Raw genomic sequence first — 19,389 nt, forward strand, 5'->3', positions numbered from 1 at the left:
TTATGTTCAATGTATTCATTTCAGCTTAAACTGTCACATTCTATCCATATGGCATGCGAATCGGTTTTTACGGATACCAAGAAGGGACAGATGCTACAAACCGTACAGGCCCCGCCCATAAGCCTGTAGCAAATCGCAGGTGACAGAAAGATTATCTCAAACCCGACACAGTTGTGGTAGTTAAAACTATATTTTTTTCTCGGTTTTTGAACGGTGTTATAGTGCACTGGTAGATTGACGAAAGTAAACCCGCAGTTCAAATGGACGCTCATGCAGATGGATGAGCATCTGTGCTAAAAACAAACGCTCAGCTCAAGCCCACATTCCTTTTCTAATGCTGTTATTCGGATTTGACACTTTCCTCACGCATGATCGCAGCGTTGATCGTAAGAGAAATGCAGGACGAATATAACGTAGGATTCGTGAAGCAGATCCTTAGTTTGAATTTGGTGCCGAGGAAAAATGTCACCAACTGCGGGAACGACACCTCTCTCTGCGATTTCTCCGGTGAGTGTTTAACCATAGCAGACATCACACACCATTTCGATCGGCTTATGCTTGTACTACTATCAGACACTATTATTGTGTTGTATGATTTGCATTGCCCTGAAAACGTGGTCAAGCTATCAGACTTATAATGGGTTAGCAACTAATGCTAGTGTGTTAGCTTGACCGGCTAATGTGTTGGGATAACGTTACTTGTGTTTGCTAAAATTATGGTGTAACTCAGAGAAGGCGATCTTGTGTCTACAGTTATCAAAGTCTGTCTGTTTTTCTGTGGATTAGTTTATCTGCATAGTAGTTCTATTTGTCTGTCTACCTTTAGACAGAGAGCGACAGATATTGTCGTTCTGTCTGTATCCATCTGTCTGTCTATCCCTCTGTTTATATGTCAATCCATCCATCTGTATACATGTCAGTCTGTTTAACCATCTATGTGTCTATCTGTCTACCCATCACTTCATCCATCTCTCTACCTGTCTGTCTGGCTATCTATCTTCTTCAAGTTGTGTGATGGAAATATGATGTTAAATATTTAATTTAATATTACAGGGTTGTATTATAACTAATGACACTTCACCATTAACAAACAGTCTTAATTTCCACAATGTCAGTCATTGCAGTCTTTTCCAAGGTTTGGTGGGAGATGTTTACATCACGGGTGTAGGAAGGACTTTTGGCTGATCTTCAGGGTTTGAATGTGATGTCTTGCTTTGGCAGAGATGTGGTATGGAGTGTTCCTGTGGGCTGTTGTCTCCTCATTGGTGTTCCACCTGCCTGCTGCCCTCCTGGCTCTGGCAACCCTCCGCAGACATAAGATGGCACGATTTTTCCCAATCGGCATCCTGCTCATGGGCATCATTGGCCCACTGTTTGGAGGGATTCTCACTAGTATGTAGCCTGTTTTTTGTTTTTTTCCTAGGTCTAGTTACATCTGAAATATGTCATAATGTAGGCTATATGAAATGCATCTAGACCAGGGTTGTCCAATCCAGCTATCGAAGGGCCACAGTCCTGCAGAGTTTAGCTCTGAGCCCAATAAAATCCACCTGAACCAAAGTAATCAACGTCTTCAGATTACATTCAGACTACATTCTTCCAGGTGAAGTGAAGTGACGTGTGACCCATACTTGGAATTTGTGCTCTGCATTTAACCCATCCAAGTGCGTAGTGAACACACACACACCCGGAGCAGTGGGCAGCCATATTGCTGCGGCGCCCAGGGAGCAGTTTGGGGTTTGGTGCCTTGTAGGGTTGGGTACTGAAACCCGGTACCAATATGGCACCGGTACCTATGTAACCGGTATGTACTAGAACCGAATCCGAACGCAGATTTCGGTGCCATGCCTGAGCGATTAATTGAAATATTCGTCCTCTGGTTCTCCGAAACGGATGTAAGAAACATCATCGCGGCACCGCACTTGAAAAATTATTTCCCGACTGAGAAAATGCACGTGAACTCAAGTCGGAAAGGTCTAATAATACAAATCCAAGACATCTTTGTAGTAACGAGAGTGTCCATGTTGTTTTCACATTCCGACTTAAAAGCACAACTCGGGAAATGAGAGCATTCGAGGAGCTTGTGAATGCAGTAATTATACTTGCTCTGATGGCAGCAGGTAGCCTTTCGTTAACTAAGCTAAACATGCTTAAATTAAAATGCCTACAGCTAAACCTCCCATGTATTCACATTTCTAAACCTGTTATTTTGTGATCTGAGGCTTCTTGTCACAGAATGAGGCAGAAAATATGTTCCATATGCTACTTTAAAAAGAATACATCGATTAGCAATAAATTATAAATTAGGGTGACCCATACGTCCTCTTTTCCCCGGACATGTCCTCTTTTTGGACCTACAAAAATGCGTCTGGCCGGGATTTCTTAATTGCCCAAAATGTCCGGGATTCGGCTGTTTTCTTAATCCCAGTCCCGCTGAATCTCTGACCATTGCCGCCTGCTCCCGCAACATGTGTTTTTCTCACGCGATTTTCGTGTCCACTCCATTAAACATTCTAATATTGTATATAATTTTGGCGCAATAGGGAGCTGCTGTCAGGATGCGGTGTATTTAAATATTTTTGAATGAGCGTTTGCGCTGTTTACTTTCACTTTCGATTTCGCGATCACACAGCACTCTGTGTAAAGGGAGCACATCTTACAAGATCAGATATTTGTCAATGAGCTCAGAATCTGTTGAGCAGCAAATACTCCAGCATGGTCTTGTCAGTCATCTCTCCTTATTCTCGACCTGTGATCAGTCAAAACTGACTCCGGTAGCTCTTGTTGGATGCAGGGTTGCCAAGTCCGCGTTTTTTCCGCAGAATTGGGCTACTTTTAAACTGTTGCCATGGGTTAATTTTCCCAAGTGGGTTAAAGGTTTGAAATATTGCATAAATTACATTTGACTGAAATGCTTGTATTGAAACATTTTGCATTCTACCTATGATAAAACTTTCATGGACTTCTACATTAACTGTTCCCTCCTGGTGGAATGACCTGCCCAGCTCAATCCAAGCAGCTGAGTCCTTAATATTTTCAAGAAACTATTCTTTTTCTATTCTAATGGCCAATCCATAATTTTTTTTGGGGGGGGGGGTTATTTATTTATTTATTTTTTAATAAGTATCGGTTCAGGCACCGGAACTTTTTTAATAGTATCTATTTGGCACCGGTATCGAGAAAAGAAAAAAAACGATACCCAACCCTAGTGCCTTGCTCAAGGGTCTCACCTCAGTCATGGTATTGAGGGTGGAAGAGAGCACTGTACATTCACTTCCCTCACCTACAATCCCTGCCGGACCTGAGACTCGAACTCACAACTTTCAGGTTACAAGTCCAACTTTGTATCCATTAGGCCACAACTGCCCCCTTTGTTGGGGTAAGTTGGAGCTAAGTTCTGCAGGACGTTGGTCCTCCAGGAACAGGATTGGACACCCCTGATCTAGACATACAAAATGTTGGTATTTAATCATTTATTGTGACATTTAATGATTAAATATTCACTAAATATTTTACTTGTACTATATATAAATGTCTTACAGGTGCAGCCATAGCAGGAGTTTATAAGGCGGCTGGGAAGAGCATGTTCTCCTTGGAGGCCTTGGTGTTTGGAGTGGGACAGTCGTTGTGTGTTTTTATGATTTCCTTCTTCAGAGTGCTGGCTACCCTGTAGCACTGAGACATTGGCACACCAGGCTGCCATCACAAGAAGAGGAAGCAATTCAGTCACCTGGGCGTCATATGCAAAACATGGAGGCCTTACTTCCCAAACAGTCCCAAAAGCTTGTTTCCTTTGATACAGAACAATGGTATTTTTTCCAAACGGGTTTCTGATGAGTTCTTTCGAGTAACATGGGACTTTTCATTTGAAAATTAAAATTACAAGCTACCTTTAAAGAACTAGCCTTGCGTTACAGGTGGAGTCATCTTGCACATATGTATTTTTTTTAATTAATCATTATAAATGATATTTTGTTGTTAGTTTCTTTTCATTTTCCTTTCTTAACACTAATTTTGTCTTTTATAAAGTTTTTGGATGAGGTAAAGACTCATTTGATGTACATACTAAAGCCCATTCCAGCTTGCCCTTAAATTATGCTTGAGAGGAACAACTTGCATTCACTTTGCACTGATTATATGAATCCATTAGGCCAAAGGCTAGAAATGTACATTTGTTTCTCTGCTTCACAATGTTTTATATGTATTTTGCCTCTGATTGTGGGCATATTTGAAGAGATTACAGTTAAACACACTTGTGTGTGGATTTTGACATTGTAATCGTTTCACAGTTTACCTGCTGGAGTTAAGTGGCTTTTGTTGGTTAAATTACATATTTGTGACCTGTTTTTACATTCAATGTCACTGAGAATTAGTTTTTCAAGTGGGCTCCAGGATTTGGCCTTCACATTGTTATTTCTGTAAATATTAGAGTGATACAATGAGCTTTAACACTTATTTGCCCATAAGATTCTGTATGTGGCAGCCTCACCTCTTATGCCTAACATGTGAATGTAAAACAGATTTCAGCTGAATCCATCGTAGAATCATTTAAGCCTTCACCAAAGAAATTATAACACTATTCTACAGTTGTTATATGTCGCAGACACTGTTATTTTTAGTAGTGAAAGCTCATGTTGAAAGATAAAACAGTTATTATAGAATGTACAAAATTATAATATCAGAATCTGAAACCCAAGTTTATGTAAAGTATATAAAATAAGATGCTTAAGTTGCAAAAAAATGTGTACTCACACATGTAGATGTTCTCCCTAGTTTCTTCAGCAACTACATTATCAGCTAGAGGTGTTATTCTGAAACCGATATGAATATGATCTTAACACAAAATAGCAGAGTTTTTAGATTTATCTGAGGAATTAGCCTGACATCTAAACTTATTTCTCAAATATTAGTTTCACATTTCTTCAGCATAAGCATTTGGAGACTTGTGTTCTCCCATATTACAAGCCCTCAGGAAGTTCTTGTGTTCTGGAAGTTTCATTCAAATCTATTGTGGTGTGAGTTAATGTAAATCAGACTAATCTTTTCTGATTGGAGCGCTAACATTAGTGGGATGCACTGAAAGCTATGCTTTATTCGTCTGAGCCTATGGTCTCTCAATTGCACAAATGGAATTATTATAAGTCCAATCATTCATGGTGGAGTGACTGCTCATTGTTTTTGTGGTTTGTCTTTGATTGTATGGTCTTCTTGAGAAATGGATTTACTTTTTACAATGTGATATTTTCCGTTTATTTTTTTTCTGGGCAAGTTTAATTTTCTTATTGTATAATAAGTGCCAATTGCTAGTATTTTCATGAAATAAAATGGTTTAGATTATGATAACGCCACCTTGTTTTGCTATTGTGATTTGCTGTCCTGCGGTTTGGGGTGTAATATGTTGCCCAGGATGCTAAATGTGTGCCTCAGACAGGAAAATAACAGCTGAAAGAGTAGTAAAAATGATTTGGTTGTATTCCAAATGGAGGGTGGTTTACTCACGCCACTCTCATCTGTGGTTTAGTGCAGCTTCTGTGTTCTCCAGCACTTCCACGGTCACAGATGGCTCTCCTGTGTTCCATTAACATTCACCAGCCAAATCTGCACAACCGCCACATGCTGCGTACTGGAGGGAGTAACATGCTGTAGAAACACACGTGGAATGATGACTCAAATCATGTGGGCTTTTCTGCTAACAGAGGCCTGGTTACACTGGAATAAAAGGACATTATAAGAAGAAGTGTAGAACAGTATTTTTGAATATAAGAGAACCGTTACCATAACTGATTTGGAAACACTGATTTTAGTGTTATTAGTCTGCATAATTACCTTATGCAGGGGCATTTGGCTGGTGTTGACCCGAAAGAACAACCAAAATGAGTGTCATTTGTAATCTCAAAAATGACTGCATAATTCTAAATCCCTTTCATTTTTAGCCATTGTAGATCAAGTTTACTTTGCAATATCAGGCTTAAAGCTATTTCATAAAATGGAATCTTAAATATACTTGCAGTATAGGATGTAATACACGTTTTAAATAAGAAAAGTGCACCACAAACATGGAGGGAGCTAAAAAGCTCTGTGCCAATTACAGTTCATATCTAGAGGTGCTTCTGGGTGACTGCAGAAAGTCTTTTCCTTTTTACATGTTGTAATGTATTTATAGTAACTGTATGTAAGAGTTAACCTTAAAATATCTGTCAAAATAATTCTTATGGTACGCTGACCTCTAATTAGGCGAAAGGCTTCCGTTTCTTTCCTATGATGCTCCAAACGTCTGTTCCGTGACCACAAACATGGAGGGAGCTAAAAAGCTCTGTGCCAATTACAGTTCATATCTAGAGGTGCTTCTGGGTGACTGCAGAAAGTCTTTTCCTTTTTACATGTTGTAATGTATTTATAGCAACTGTATGTAAGAGTTAACCTTAAAATATCTGTCAAAATAATTCTTATGGTACGCTGACTTCTAATTAGGCGAAAGGCTTCCGTTTCTTTCCTATGATGCTCCAAACGTCTGTTCCGTGAGTATGTAAGCAAAGGAGCTTCAAATCAATAATAAGGTCCACTCCGTTAAATATAGGGGGCTCCAAAGTCCCAAAATTCACAAAACTACATACGCTTTAAAGGGATAGTTCACGCAAAAATGAAAGTTCTGTCTTCATTTACTCGCATTCAAGTTATTTCAAACCTTTATACATTTCTTCTTATAATAATGTTGGTTATCAAACAGTTGACGGTAACCATTGACTTTCATAGTATGTAAAAAGAAATACTATGGAAGTCAATGGTTATCGTCAACATTCTTAAAAATGTGTTCCGTTCAACAGAAGAGAGAAACTCGTACAAGTTTAGCACGCAACATTTGGGTGAACTATCCATTTAAGTTTAATCAAATCCCTACTTAGCATTTTATTGCCAAAGTTGAGCCAGGAGGAAACTGTTTTTGAGAAAGGAAAGGAAAGAGAGACAAGCATGTTCACATCCATAAAAAAGCAAGGACTCGTAATGACTCAACAGAATTCACTTTTTAATCATTTTTAACAAGTATAGGTATTGATTTACTCTTCTTCTTCTTTTTAAACGCATTTGTTCATAATTCATTCTTTTGTACATAATCCGGCGTGCAAGGCAAAGGTACACATGATAGAAAATAGGTTTGCGCAGGGTCAGTCCACGTGTGACTCAGGTGAGGGGGATTCAGTTCTTTGGTCAGATGTTTCTCCCTGCCTTGTGTGCTCCTTTGAGACTGTCTCCCCCCTCTCCTGGTTGGCCACTTGCTCGCTGAGCCCGGATGTGCTCTGCTCTGATTGGCTGTCTGTGACTGTTGTGCTGTCCGTCTCATCGACTTGTCCAGTGCCGTCCTCCTTCTCCCCAACTTTCACTGTGAATGCACATGATGGACACGTAAGCATGATATCTAATTGAAGTACTGCACAAACTGTATAGATGATGACTCTGTATGAGTTTGGTACACAAATATCTCATGCAGACTATAGAAACTATAGACTATATTCATATTAAAATTGTACAGAAAGTTACTATTTAGGTATAGGTTTAAATACATCTATATACATCTCAGGTTTATTCTCATGGTGTTGGAGTAGAGTTAGTCTCCTCCTCCACTCACCTTCCTCACCCTCTGGTAAATCCTCGGAGCAGGGCGTCAGTTCCCCCAGGTTCACTCGCTTCCGTCTCGGTGACCTCTGCCGTCTTGGCAGCGCAGCCTTTAGCTCTAAGAGAGGCCATAATAACAACTGTCATCACTGATAAGTGAAATCAACATTTGAGTCTTTTAGTCTGTCTTTTAGCTTTGAATTCATTTACACTACGGTTCAAAAGTTTGGGGTCAGTGAGCTTTTTTTGGTAACAAGTTATGCAACTAATTAGAACTGTATTCTAATTACACTGTTGAAGATGTAATTAGTAGCTTGTAATTATTCTGAGAGTAACCCAATACTGATCACAGTGTGCACAAAAATATTAAGCAGCAACTGTTTAAACATTGATAATAATAATAAATATTTCTTGAGCACCAAATCAGAATATTAGAATGATTCTGAAGGATCATGTGACACTGAAGACAGCAGTAATGGCTGCTGAAAATTCAGCTTTGCATCACAGGAATAAGTTACATTTAAAAAATGTTAAATTAGAAAACAGATAGTTTAAATTGTAATAATATGTCACAATTTTACTGTATTTTTAATCAAATAAATGCAGCCTTGATGTAGTGTACTTACTAGTTGACTCCAAAAAATTGTATGACACATTCTGTCCAATAAAATTCTCACTAGTATGAGAATGTCCATCATCCTACCAGACTAGCAATAATATCAGCAGTTCTTCTTCAAAACATCGCTCTTATTTAACATGAATAGGATTATTCAGAGCGCTGTTTGGAAACACGAGAATGTGAAAACAACTGACATATTGTGAGTGACAGGTATGAGACATCAGAGGCTCACCCTCAGGGTCAAGCATGGCGGCGTGTTGGAGGAGAGAGTCCTCGTGGACAGACACAGCACGGCGCTGGGGAGAGGGCTTCATGCGGGGCCGTGGGATAGGGAGGGTCTCTATGAGAGGAAATATAGTCAGACTGTGTCCGTTCTTATAAAAGACATGAACACAATACAGCACAGGGTCTTTGAGGCTGTTTTATGCCTTTTATTAGATAGGACAGGGAGGACTGACAGTAGGAATGGGGGAAATCAGGATTAAACCCGTGACCCTTTATGAGTGTATGTGCTACTGCTGCACCACAGATATGAGCATCACAAGGTTGTTCATAACAGATTCACAAATGAGAAAAATATGTGTATCGGGATGTATGGTGGAACTTGAACGAAAATGACGGACTGCTTACTGTCCACAGAAAATGCAGACACATTCACAACACTTGATACCGCCAGGGGATGTTCTGCTTATCACATTATCACAATATTCACATTCTCAGTTATGTGGTTATTATGCTAAAATAACATTTGGAGCTACAAAGAGTATTTTGGACCAACACTCAAAGAATGAATGCATTTTCATCAGGGCCCATTTGCTAAATCGGCCTCACAAGCATTGAATTACATGACTGATGGGATAGGGCTAACTGAATTCTGCTCGGCCGAGCTTCAGACTCTGAGAGCTTTGGGATCGGCCATCGAGGGAGGTGTTAAATGAAAACAGACACTAGTTGAGTCATTATGTGGCCCTACTTTAGTATTATACATTTTTTTAGACAGTGATGGATATCATAAAGGCCGGGCGTGAGTGCATGCATGAGACAAAGTGAAAAGTAAGAAACAGAATAGGAGATAGATAGGCTGTCAGTCAATTAAAGGGATGTTCAAAAAATCAGAACAGTAACTCATCTTTTTTAATTTTTCCTTTAAAACAACCGGCTCATAGGAGTCCTTCATTTTGAAAATCAGACTACCCTGGTTGTGCTGTGTGCTTCTGATTCACTAAAACGAACCGGTTCACATAAGTGCATACGACGATGTGCTATGTTTTAAAGTGGAACAGACAATTATATCGCTAGTATTTACTAATAATATTGTGCTCTCTAAACAAAATTAGCTTGTTGGATTTTGACAGACACCATGAACTGTCACTGTATGGAGAAAAATTTTTTTTGTTCAGCTGAAAAATGATAGCATATTGAAAGAGCATTAGAAAAAAAAATGAAGATGAGAAAATATTAAGATCATTTTATTTAGTTTCAATTTTCACTTGGCCTTGCAAAGCCCGCATACCCCACCATCCCCACTAGACTGACAGGGAGGCAAACCTTCGGTGACGGATTGTGCTCTCTCTGAACGCTCTTTGATATCCGTTCTGAGAATCCTCCGTGGTGAGGGAGCTGGGGGCATCTCTTTGCGGGGGGGTGGGGTTGGAGACTCTTTCTCCTGAGGCTGGGAGAGAGAGATGGTCTCAGATACATCTGTCTGACCATCCTGAGATGGGCTGGGGAGCTTGGGACTGGGCGTGGCCGTCCGTGCTGCCTCACTGCCAGGAAGTAGAATGGGCTTCATGGCCGGTTTAGGGGGCAACGGGCCTATAGGACGCTCTGGAAGTAGCGGCCTTTCTGTACGGTGGCAGTCAGTAACACTCTGGGTCACTCGAGTTGGTCGCCTGGTGTCTGGAGAAAATAAGAGGTTTAAAGTATTTTCTAAATGCACGTTATCTTATTGTGAACAATTCATCCATTGTTTCCTTTTTTGACCTTGTAATTCTTAATCAAAATATCATCGAGATCAATCAATCTTCAAGATCTTCTCTCTGGTGATGTATGCTAGATTTCTTTTGTTACAACTGACAACTGATGGATAAAAACACGCCCTGCATTTTTTTATTTTGTCAATGTACATTACAGAAGACGAGATCTTTCACTACTTTCATTTAATCACAACTTGTGCATTGCTATGATGAAAATGACTGAAGCAGGGTGATTCCTCTCTTACCTGATGAGGTGGACATTGTGCGGGGTTTCATAAATGTGGGTGGTGGCTCAGGTTTGTCAAGTATTGCCCCTAAAAAGCAAGCAAATTGTACTAAATAATAGAGAAAATGGCAAAAATGCCACACATGAAATACATGCTGAGCTTTACTAACGCATAAGAATAAACTACAAGTAGCTTAAGTAAAAGGATTTTATGGCTGAACCTGCAGACAGTGAAACTGCCTTTATATTGGATTTAACACAATACTGCGAGTTATTCTTCCTGTTTGTTTGTCTTAAACATAGGATTATGTGCAGACATATGGCCTTTTGCTTGACTTACAAACATGTATGTGAGTGTATGTGTGTGGTATATATAGAGAGATGGTATATATACTGTATATGTATAAATACAAAAATAACATATATACATCTAATTAAACATGTCTGATTAATTAAAATAATTTCAATGAAAACAAAGATTTGAAGTGTGAAAGTAAGAAGAGAAACTTCACTATATTTTGCATCTCATAATCAGTGAATGGCCTAACCACATTAGAAGCACACATAGGCCACACTATCATGTGAGACTCTAGCAGGCACACCTGAAACCCCAGAGCAGAAACAGTCAAAATGTCAAAATATACAGATGTGCTGACACAGCACTACCAATGCGGCAGAATCTCACATCCTAGCATGGAGGCCTACATACTGTAGCTAAGAAATGCATCTTACCCTCAGAGTTGGCTTTTCTTAGCTCCTCATCCTTGCTCTGTAAGAGGATAACATTGGTTTAAATAAGATGACTAGTGAACTAAGTGTATAATCTCTAATTCACCTAAACTCATTTTCATGTAAAGAATAACAGTGATTTTGATACTGTGGTATTAGCAGAGTAAGCGAATATTACTGGGGCAAGGTATTTTTGCCCGATATGTGGCATTTAAATTATTTATGACCATTAATAATGTTTAAAAGGTTTCAGAGAACAGAGTTGTTCAATTAATTTGGTTCAAAAGGGTACATGTTTTTCACATTAAACGGTTGGACTGTTTGGCAACAACACACTTGTAAAAAAACATGGCAAAGACAAATATCTAACATCCCAGAAAGAAAATTGGAAGCATGAAATACCCGCATTTACCTGGCTCTGTTTGGTGTCAGTAGGAGATGTTTTGGTAACTCCCATGCGGTGAAGCATTACATGGAGACGCTGTTCAAAGCTGGATGAGCTCTCCGAGGCATGTTTCTAGACAGTGACCCGAAAAATGACCTCTTAGAATATTTTTGTACAAACAGCACGAGAAACATTTTTATCAATATTTATTCTAGGAGCTTTCAGAGCCCTTTTTAGGAAGTAAAGTCAGCCATACATTAAATAGTCAATAGGAACCTCTAAAACTGATGGCGCCCTCTCATCTAGAGGGATTTCGGATCAGTGACAAACATGACCAAATTATTTAATACTGACTCACTATTTTCAGCATTAGCTGACAGAAATCATATTATGCAACAACAGATGCTACAAAAAGAACAATTTCAGCATCATGTTTATACAATCTTTTAGATTTGCGGTTAATGAATCACACCCATATTCACACTGACAACTGCACTTCTTGGTCAATGACGTCACAAACTGCTCTGAAAACAAGAAAATGTGACAAAGGAAATGCAGATCGCACATAAAGTGACAACACATGCGGTCACAGCAACAAAAAAAGTACCATGTAGTTTTGTACATGCAACACTGTCAGACGATGGTTTTCTTTGTGTGTACATGAACATGGTAAACAATCACTACCACGATACAGTATATATTGAAGTATCATTATACTTATCTTACTTTTTTAAGCATAAATTTAACTAAAGTGAATGAGATTCATTTAATGAGATTTAAAACGGGGGAAAAAATTAATGGGGTAAGAAAAATACTCTTGATATAGATATAATACTTCAGATATGCCAGATCTACTATCTATATTAAGTATACTCATCTTGTTTTAAAAATTGGGTTTTATTTTTTTGTTATTTACACCCATTTAACTAGGTTTAAATCACATTCGGATCAGATGGGCACCTCAATATGACTGAAAGGGCACTTTACTATTAGCAATTAAAGGGGCAGGGGCACCACTGATACCATGGTACTTGGAAGGGCTTAAATGAACCCTTTTTACAATTTATTTCTCAAAATGCACTTAAAAAAATATCTGAAAACAGAAAATTTGTGTTATTCTTTGACAATACTGTTGACAGATTTTGGATTTCAGTTAATCAGCCAATCAGCCTACTATCTAATCTATAAATAACCAAATATTCTGATTAACTGGCCTAGCCAATTTATATCAGTCTATCACTAAATATAATCTTCATTAAACATCTAGTTTAACCCAATCAGAAACACTGTTCACTTACCTTAGCTTGCATGGCTGTGCCATCCTGCTCTGGCAAGATGTCTGAGAGCAGGATGAGGGACTGCGATTTGCCCTCTCTGAGAGAGCGACGGATGGGTTTTGGCCTCCGCTCTCCATCTGGGGTGCGGCTCTTCTCCAGGGTCCGGCTCTTCTCCCGCTCTGAGGGTGACACAACTGGAACTGGGCTGGGGGTTTTAGTGGGAATGGGAGGTGCAGCAGGGGACAGTGCTGGGACCTCTTCGGTTTTGCTCGGGGAGGAGGCAGGAGGTGTGGGAGTGGATGCAGGTGGGGTCAGTACAGGTGTGGGGGCAGGTGAAGGAGCTCTGGGTGGCATTTTGTCCTCAATAACTGGTACAGATGTTGTGGAATCTGTGATGGTGAGGATGGTTGTGGCTGCCTTGACTATGTTTTCCTCATCCAGTTTTTCTTTATCTCTCTCCTTTTCTTTCTCCTTCTCTCGTTCCCTCTCCTTTTCTCTTTCCCTTTCCTTTTCTCGCTCTTTCTCTGCACGTGCTGCCTCCCGGAGTGGTCGGATGAGATCTGCTATTGAAGTCTTTTTGACCTTGCCCTCAGGAACGCCGTCGCCCTTGGCCCCTCGACCTGCTCGGACTTTCTTAAAGGCGAAAAAGTCACCAAACTTCTTCTTAATGTTTTTGGAGGGGGCTGTGGTGGGGATGGGGGTTGAAGTTGAGGTGGTAGGGGGGGCAGTTGTGACACACGTGGGCTCTGCAGGTTGTGCTTTAATGAGGGGCTCCTCCCTCTGGTGCTTTCTGAACACGAGGAGAGGAGAGGTATGATGGGAAATGTCTTTTGACAACCGGTAAGGATATTTCTTTGTTAGAGATCATGATTTAATCATATGCTGTGATTAATTCCAGTTAAATATCTGTTCATTAACATTGATCTGCATACTGTTTGTAAGTGTTGTGTACTCACAGGGGGTCATCAGGGATGATTTTTTTGGTGAAGAACTCTTCTACACCTTCATCAACCCTCCCCATGTTCTCATTGGCCTCATTCTCGCTCTGAGCTGCCTGCTCCTGCACACATACAAAAAACACAAGGTCATTTACCCAATTCAAATCTACTAAATGTCTAATCTGAACATGAGAAAATGTATCATAGCACAATGGAATGAAAATATTAACATCATTTACACAATACATGCCCCTTGATCAATAACCTTAAACTCAACCTCAGATGGCACTGCACATTGCACACAAAACTTGTAAGTACCGTATTGGCTCGAATATAAGACGACCCTGATTATAAGACGACCCCCCTTTTTCCAGATGTACCTTTCGGAAAAAGGCTTTTTAAAAACCAAATCTTGGTTTTTCTCAGTAAAACACATTTTGTCTTCAATTATTTTCATATTGCATATTTTTCCTATTTTAATTTTTGTTTTGAAAGTATGGTAAAAACTGATCAAATGTACCAACAATCACATTTAAAAAATAAACACTTTTTGATATATCATTAAAAAAAAAAAAAAAACAGGTAGCCCATCTGAATTAGGACATTTAGGCTATCCATCTAATAGTAGCCTACCAGAATCTTATTAACCGTAGAAGTTAATTTTTACTGTAGTCTTCAAATCTGGGTAATGTCTTACGTTTTAAAATCACAAAGTGAGTTTGGTGCCATCAGGCTAACGTGATAGTCACGACTCATGCAGCTGTAAGGTTTTCTTTTGTTTTTACTCGCGATCTTTACAACACGCATTACATTACGTATTTCATGGCACACTCGTTTTATGCATATTTGGCGCCACCTATTGTTGTGGGTGTATTATTGACATGTAAAAGTCTAGACCCTGAATATAAGACAACCGCGTTTTTTCAGATGTATTTCCAAGAAAAAAACATAATCTTATGTTCGGGTCAACACGGTACTTGTGAAAATAGCAAGCTTCAATCAGACTTCCTGAGAGCTAGCCAACTTCCAGGAGTATGGGGTGCACAGAATATGGGGTGCCATGTCAGTTCGCAGAGAAACAAAAAAATTGGTGTCTACAATGTACTGTGTTAAATTAGGAATGCTTCTGAGGAAAAATGAAATACTTGCTTTAACAAAGTTTAAAGATTCACACGTCAAAAGTTGTGTTTGAGGTTCTTTAAAACTAGATATTCACGAGCAGAACTGTATATTCCATCATGTTATTGGTCTAGGAAATAATCAGCATTTTTTTTTTTTTTTACTTCAGATGAACTCAAATTTAGATTATAGTCTACACATTTCTGTAAATTTCTTTGGTCTTTTCCACATAACCATTCATTATGTTCCACACAGGTTTATTACTGTGGTATCATTTCCGATTTATCAAGAACAATCCCTTCCAGTCTTACTGGGAAATTTCTAAGGCCTGTTCGCACCAAGATGAATATTCAGTGCAAAAATTTGTATCGATAATCATTTTAATTTGAATGAATTTATGCCTGTTCAGACCATTACGAATATTCGCATGCCATTAATGCAATTTTTTTTTTACAGAGAGTTGTTCTAATCTCTTTTCCACCATACTGCAAAGAAAACTGGACAACCAATAGGATTTACTTTTTTTTATCTCGTGTCCAGAGCCTCGGCTGTTGCATAAACCACTTGGTGGTGCTCACAATCCTTTCTGTATTTTACTAAGCGACAGTGAATAGCAGATGAAGAACCTGGAACTGGCGAACAGAACACCGGGACAAGTGGGTGTCAGAAATGCAAAGTTAAGTAGTGCTTTGTGTCCCAGAGTAACCAGGGTATTTCAGATTTTTCTAAAAGCGTCATCTGCTGTCAGAGAGTGAATCTGCATTTTCATTCAGCTCCTGTTCCGAACATTAATGTTGATGTGAAAAGGTCTTTAGACAGAATAAACTGCAGAATGGACCAGACTTTATAGCAATAGTCAAAAGTCTGGCTCTGCGACCAATCAGTGCCCTTTGATTTTAGGGGTTGGCTTAGGGTTAAGGTTGATAGAAATGTTGTGTATAAAAATTAACACTATTGTGTTTATATGCTGAGTACTCCTGAGCTTATGCACTAGTGTTTTTTTTTCTGCTGTCTCACATTTCCACAGATTAAACACAGCATGAATAAGACTATGTAAGGTGTTCTGTCTGCCATGAATTTGTCTTCAAGCGGATCTGCCTAAATGTCCCAAGAGAGAGCCAAACCCTGCCTCACTCTCTCTGTCTGTTCCCCCCCACCACCTAATATAATTACACCCCTCAGATACAGCCTCATCACACACACATGCGCACGCGAGTGAGCACTTAAATGAGAGGATGAGTGCTCATCAATGGTGACTGGTGTATCTGTCATGTAGCCACAGTCATAACACAATAGCCATAGATATGGAGGTTGTATACGCCATTCCTGATTGTTCTTAAACACTGAGTTTTAATGACATTACACCACATTGTGATTGTGATAAATGAGCAAAATGATTTTCGTGATGGCAATCATTCATCTTTTACTCTAACAATATGTTACTTGTAAGCTAAAATCACACTGCTGATCTTTTCCACAGAGGCTTCAGAAATACAGGTTTGTATTAGGATTAATAGATCTTAATGTAAATATCAGAACAGAGTCTGGAGCAGGATTCATTTCAAGTGTGAAAAGGGATAAAAATCACAAAGTCCTTTGATCTGTATATTACAGCACATGTATGAATATATAGCAATATATAGCACTAAATATATAATATATATAAATAATAATATTATAGTATAATAAATAAATACAAATATAATTAATGGTTGGACAGAAAATGTCAGAAATGTGTTTATGCGGTTTAAGGTTCAAAAAACACATTATTTTCTAATCAAAGTTACACCTTCTTTCTTTGTGTAAACATTTGGGCGATGTTATGCAAATCTTCCCACATCGTGACATAGACATGTGGGGGCGTGTTTAAACGAGGCGTTTTAGGAGGGCATGGACGAGTCTTAAAGGGTTAGTTCACCCAAAAATAAAAATTAGGCTGTGTTTTACTCACCCTCGAAGCATCCTAGGTGTATATGACTTTCTTCTTTCAGACGAATCCAGTCGGAGTTATATTAAAAATTGTCTTTGATATTTCAAGTTCTATCGTTGTACTCAGCGGGTGTTGCATTCCTTCTGTCCAAAAGACGTAAAATAAAAAGCACCCTTCCACAAAAAAAAGTGTCTCACACGACTCCGGGGGGTGAACAAAGGCCGCCTGTAGTGAATCGATGCGTTTTTGTAAGAAAAATATCCATATTCAAAACGTAATAATCACTTGAATGATTGCGCTCACTGTTGTAAAACGGAAGCAGTTCCGGGGGAATTACGTATGAGGTCAGCTTTGCGCATGCGCCGCTCAGAAGTGACGCACATGGAGAGATCGAAACAAAACAACGGTCACTAATTAGAAGTACAAAACGAGGATTTGTAAAGAAGAATGTCGGAGGATTTCGATATAAGCCAAGAGGAGACTGGTTTTCCTTTGCTAAAGTAAGGAAACTTTTCTTCTTTTGATCCTGTAAACAAACGTTGGTTTTCACGAGACTCACCGGCGCATGTGCAACGCTAGCCCCATACGTCATGCTCCCGGAACTGCTTCTGTGTACAACTGTTGGCGCAAGCTAGATTCAAGTGATTATTACGTTTTGAATATGGATATTTTTCTTACAAAAACGCATCGATTCACTACAGGAGGCCTTTGTTCACCCCCCGGAGCCGTGTGAGACACTTTTTTTTGTGGAAGGCTGCTTTTTATTTCATGTCTTTTGGACAGAAGGAATGCAACACCCGCTGAGTACAACGATAGAGCTTGAAAGATCAAAGACAATTTTTTATATAACGCCGACTGGATTCGTCTGAAAGAAGAAAGTCATATACACCTAGGATGCATCGGGGGTGAGTAAAACACAGCCTAATTTTTATTTTTGGGTGAACTAACCTTTTAACTTTTATAAAGAATATCTTTTTGGGTTTGAGACTTTAGTCTTTGCAACTTCAGGGATCTTATGTATTCACGAACAGCTTGTAACACTCCAAAGGGAAAGGAAAACTTGAAATCGCATCATATGATCCCTTTGTAGCCCCTTTGAGCAGTAAAGAGTGGTTCTTAACCAGGTTTAAAACTGAAAATGGAAATGTATAACAATTTTATTATGTTCATTAATAATTATATTAATAACAATTAATAATCAATAAATCAATTATTACAATAATAACAATACATTATTAATTATAATTATTAATACAAGAATTATTTAAATGCATTATAATAAAAAATTAACAAATAATATTAAAAATAATTCTTAAATTATATTTTTTCCCGCACAATAACTTGTTTTTAACTGAAGAACATATAGGTCTTAAAACTTCTGAAATCACAAAATGAATCAAGGTTAATTAAATATATTAATGCTACCAGTTTCTGTTTGAAAACAAGCAGCTTTCAGTTACAACAGAATTACCAAAATAGCCTACATCGTTATATTGTGGACAATGGGGGTATTTGAGTAAAAAAGGTTGAGAACCACTGAACTAGTGGCTAATTCATATAGCACCTTGAGAACTGTGCTAGCTTTTAAAGTTAACATAAAACATTATTTGCAACCCATTTTACTGATGCATTTAACTGGATTGTGGAAAGTAGTCTCCATCGAACAGGTGGATTGATGACATCATGTCATTTACTTTTTTCATCATTGATGAAAAGTAAAGTTATTTCAGAGGCGGAGCAATTTTACGGGGAAAAAATGTAATTGCGACTTATCTTAAAATTCAGATATTTCTTGCAATTATATCTCACAATTCAGATTTTGTTTCTCTCACAATTCTCATATATAAACTCAGAAGTGCAAGATATAAACATATTGTTGTGAGATATGAACTCGCGAGAAAAAATTGTGAAATAATGAGTCGCAATTCATTTTTTCCTTTTTTTTCCATGGCGGAAAAAAAAACTATTGCAAGATGTAAACTCAGAATTCTGAGGAAAAAGCCTGAATTGTGCGATTCAAACTCAGAATTGTGGGGAAAAGAAAGACCGAATAGTGAAATAAAAAATGAACTTTTCTTATTCCGTGACAGAAACGGGCTTCCATACACTTTACATGATTACAAAAAACAAAACTGTTTATTTTAATATTGTGATTTGTTTTTTTTCAATAATGTGCACAGATTAATCATTATATGACCGACCGTTAACACAACCATGTGTTTTAAGAAAGCAGATTGGGTCAATGTTGATTCCATGTTGACTTGTCAAGTGTGCCAGATCAGGAACTTACAAACACTATACACACACAAAAGCACAGGGTGCCCAGTCTGTGTGTTTTGCCTGTTTCCTGCTTCTGTGCAGACTGCAAGGCCTTTGGGCAGTTTGGGTACTGCAGAATGAGAAAGAAAGAAATATGGAGAGAGAGAGAGAGAAGGAGAGAGAGAAGCCACTGCAGAGCTATGGCAACCATATGCAAATGAGGCACCGCACACCGCATGAGAAATGGATTATAAATTATTTAGCACCTCTCGGCCAATGAGAAGGCAAAGCACTCATCACTCCATCTTCAAAAAGAGGAG

The 19,389-nt window shown here is 38.7% G+C and overlaps 2 protein-coding genes across 6 annotated transcripts in view; one reads left to right on the plus strand and one right to left on the minus strand.

Annotated features, from left to right (window-relative positions):
• The first annotated feature begins 76 nt into the window (after window positions 1–76).
• Window positions 77–5,336, plus strand: LOC107583727 (transmembrane protein 170A). Its single transcript, XM_016270021.1, has 3 exons — window positions 77–507; window positions 1,222–1,392; window positions 3,543–5,336. Exons 1-3 carry the CDS (start codon window positions 369–371, stop codon window positions 3,671–3,673), a joined length of 441 nt encoding a protein of 146 aa, XP_016125507.1. The 5' UTR covers window positions 77–368; the 3' UTR covers window positions 3,674–5,336.
• Window positions 5,337–7,009: 1,673 nt separating this feature from the next.
• LOC107583724 (F-actin-uncapping protein RLTPR-like) overlaps window positions 7,010–19,389 on the minus strand; it is a 49,269-nt gene continuing 36,889 nt past the window's right edge. For 3 of the 5 annotated variants that reach the window (XM_016270016.1, XM_016270012.1, XM_016270015.1), the window contains 9 exons: window positions 13,780–13,883; window positions 12,845–13,613; window positions 11,574–11,678; window positions 11,165–11,201; window positions 10,452–10,520; window positions 9,779–10,129; window positions 8,463–8,570; window positions 7,625–7,729; window positions 7,010–7,378 (listed from right to left, as the gene is read on the minus strand). In XM_016270016.1, the coding sequence (XP_016125502.1) occupies window positions 7,164–7,378; window positions 7,625–7,729; window positions 8,463–8,570; window positions 9,779–10,129; window positions 10,452–10,520; window positions 11,165–11,201; window positions 11,574–11,678; window positions 12,845–13,613; window positions 13,780–13,883 (1,863 nt within the window). In that variant the 3' untranslated portion in view covers window positions 7,010–7,163. Of the gene's footprint in view, window positions 7,379–7,624; window positions 7,730–8,424; window positions 8,571–9,778; window positions 10,130–10,451; window positions 10,521–11,164; window positions 11,202–11,573; window positions 11,679–12,844; window positions 13,614–13,779; window positions 13,884–19,389 lie in introns of those variants that run through there. The other 2 variants (XM_016270013.1, XM_016270014.1) reach the window with 2 other exon arrangements.

The sequence above is a fragment of the Sinocyclocheilus grahami genome, unplaced genomic scaffold, assembly GCF_001515645.1.
Source record: "Sinocyclocheilus grahami isolate Dianchi unplaced genomic scaffold, SAMN03320097.WGS_v1.1 scaffold55.1, whole genome shotgun sequence".
In the NCBI taxonomy this organism is placed as follows: Eukaryota; Metazoa; Chordata; class Actinopteri; order Cypriniformes; family Cyprinidae; genus Sinocyclocheilus; species Sinocyclocheilus grahami.

Excerpts from the sequence above, each read along its gene's own strand:
- LOC107583727 (XM_016270021.1), top strand. The coding sequence starts at position 369 with ATGATCGCAGCGTTGATCGTAAGAGAAATGCAGGACGAATATAACGTA. Across the intron at positions 508-1,221 it reads CTCTCTCTGCGATTTCTCCG|AGATGTGGTATGGAGTGTTC; the intron begins GTGAGTGTTTAA and ends TTGCTTTGGCAG. Across the intron at positions 1,393-3,542 it reads GTTTGGAGGGATTCTCACTA|GTGCAGCCATAGCAGGAGTT; the intron begins GTATGTAGCCTG and ends AATGTCTTACAG.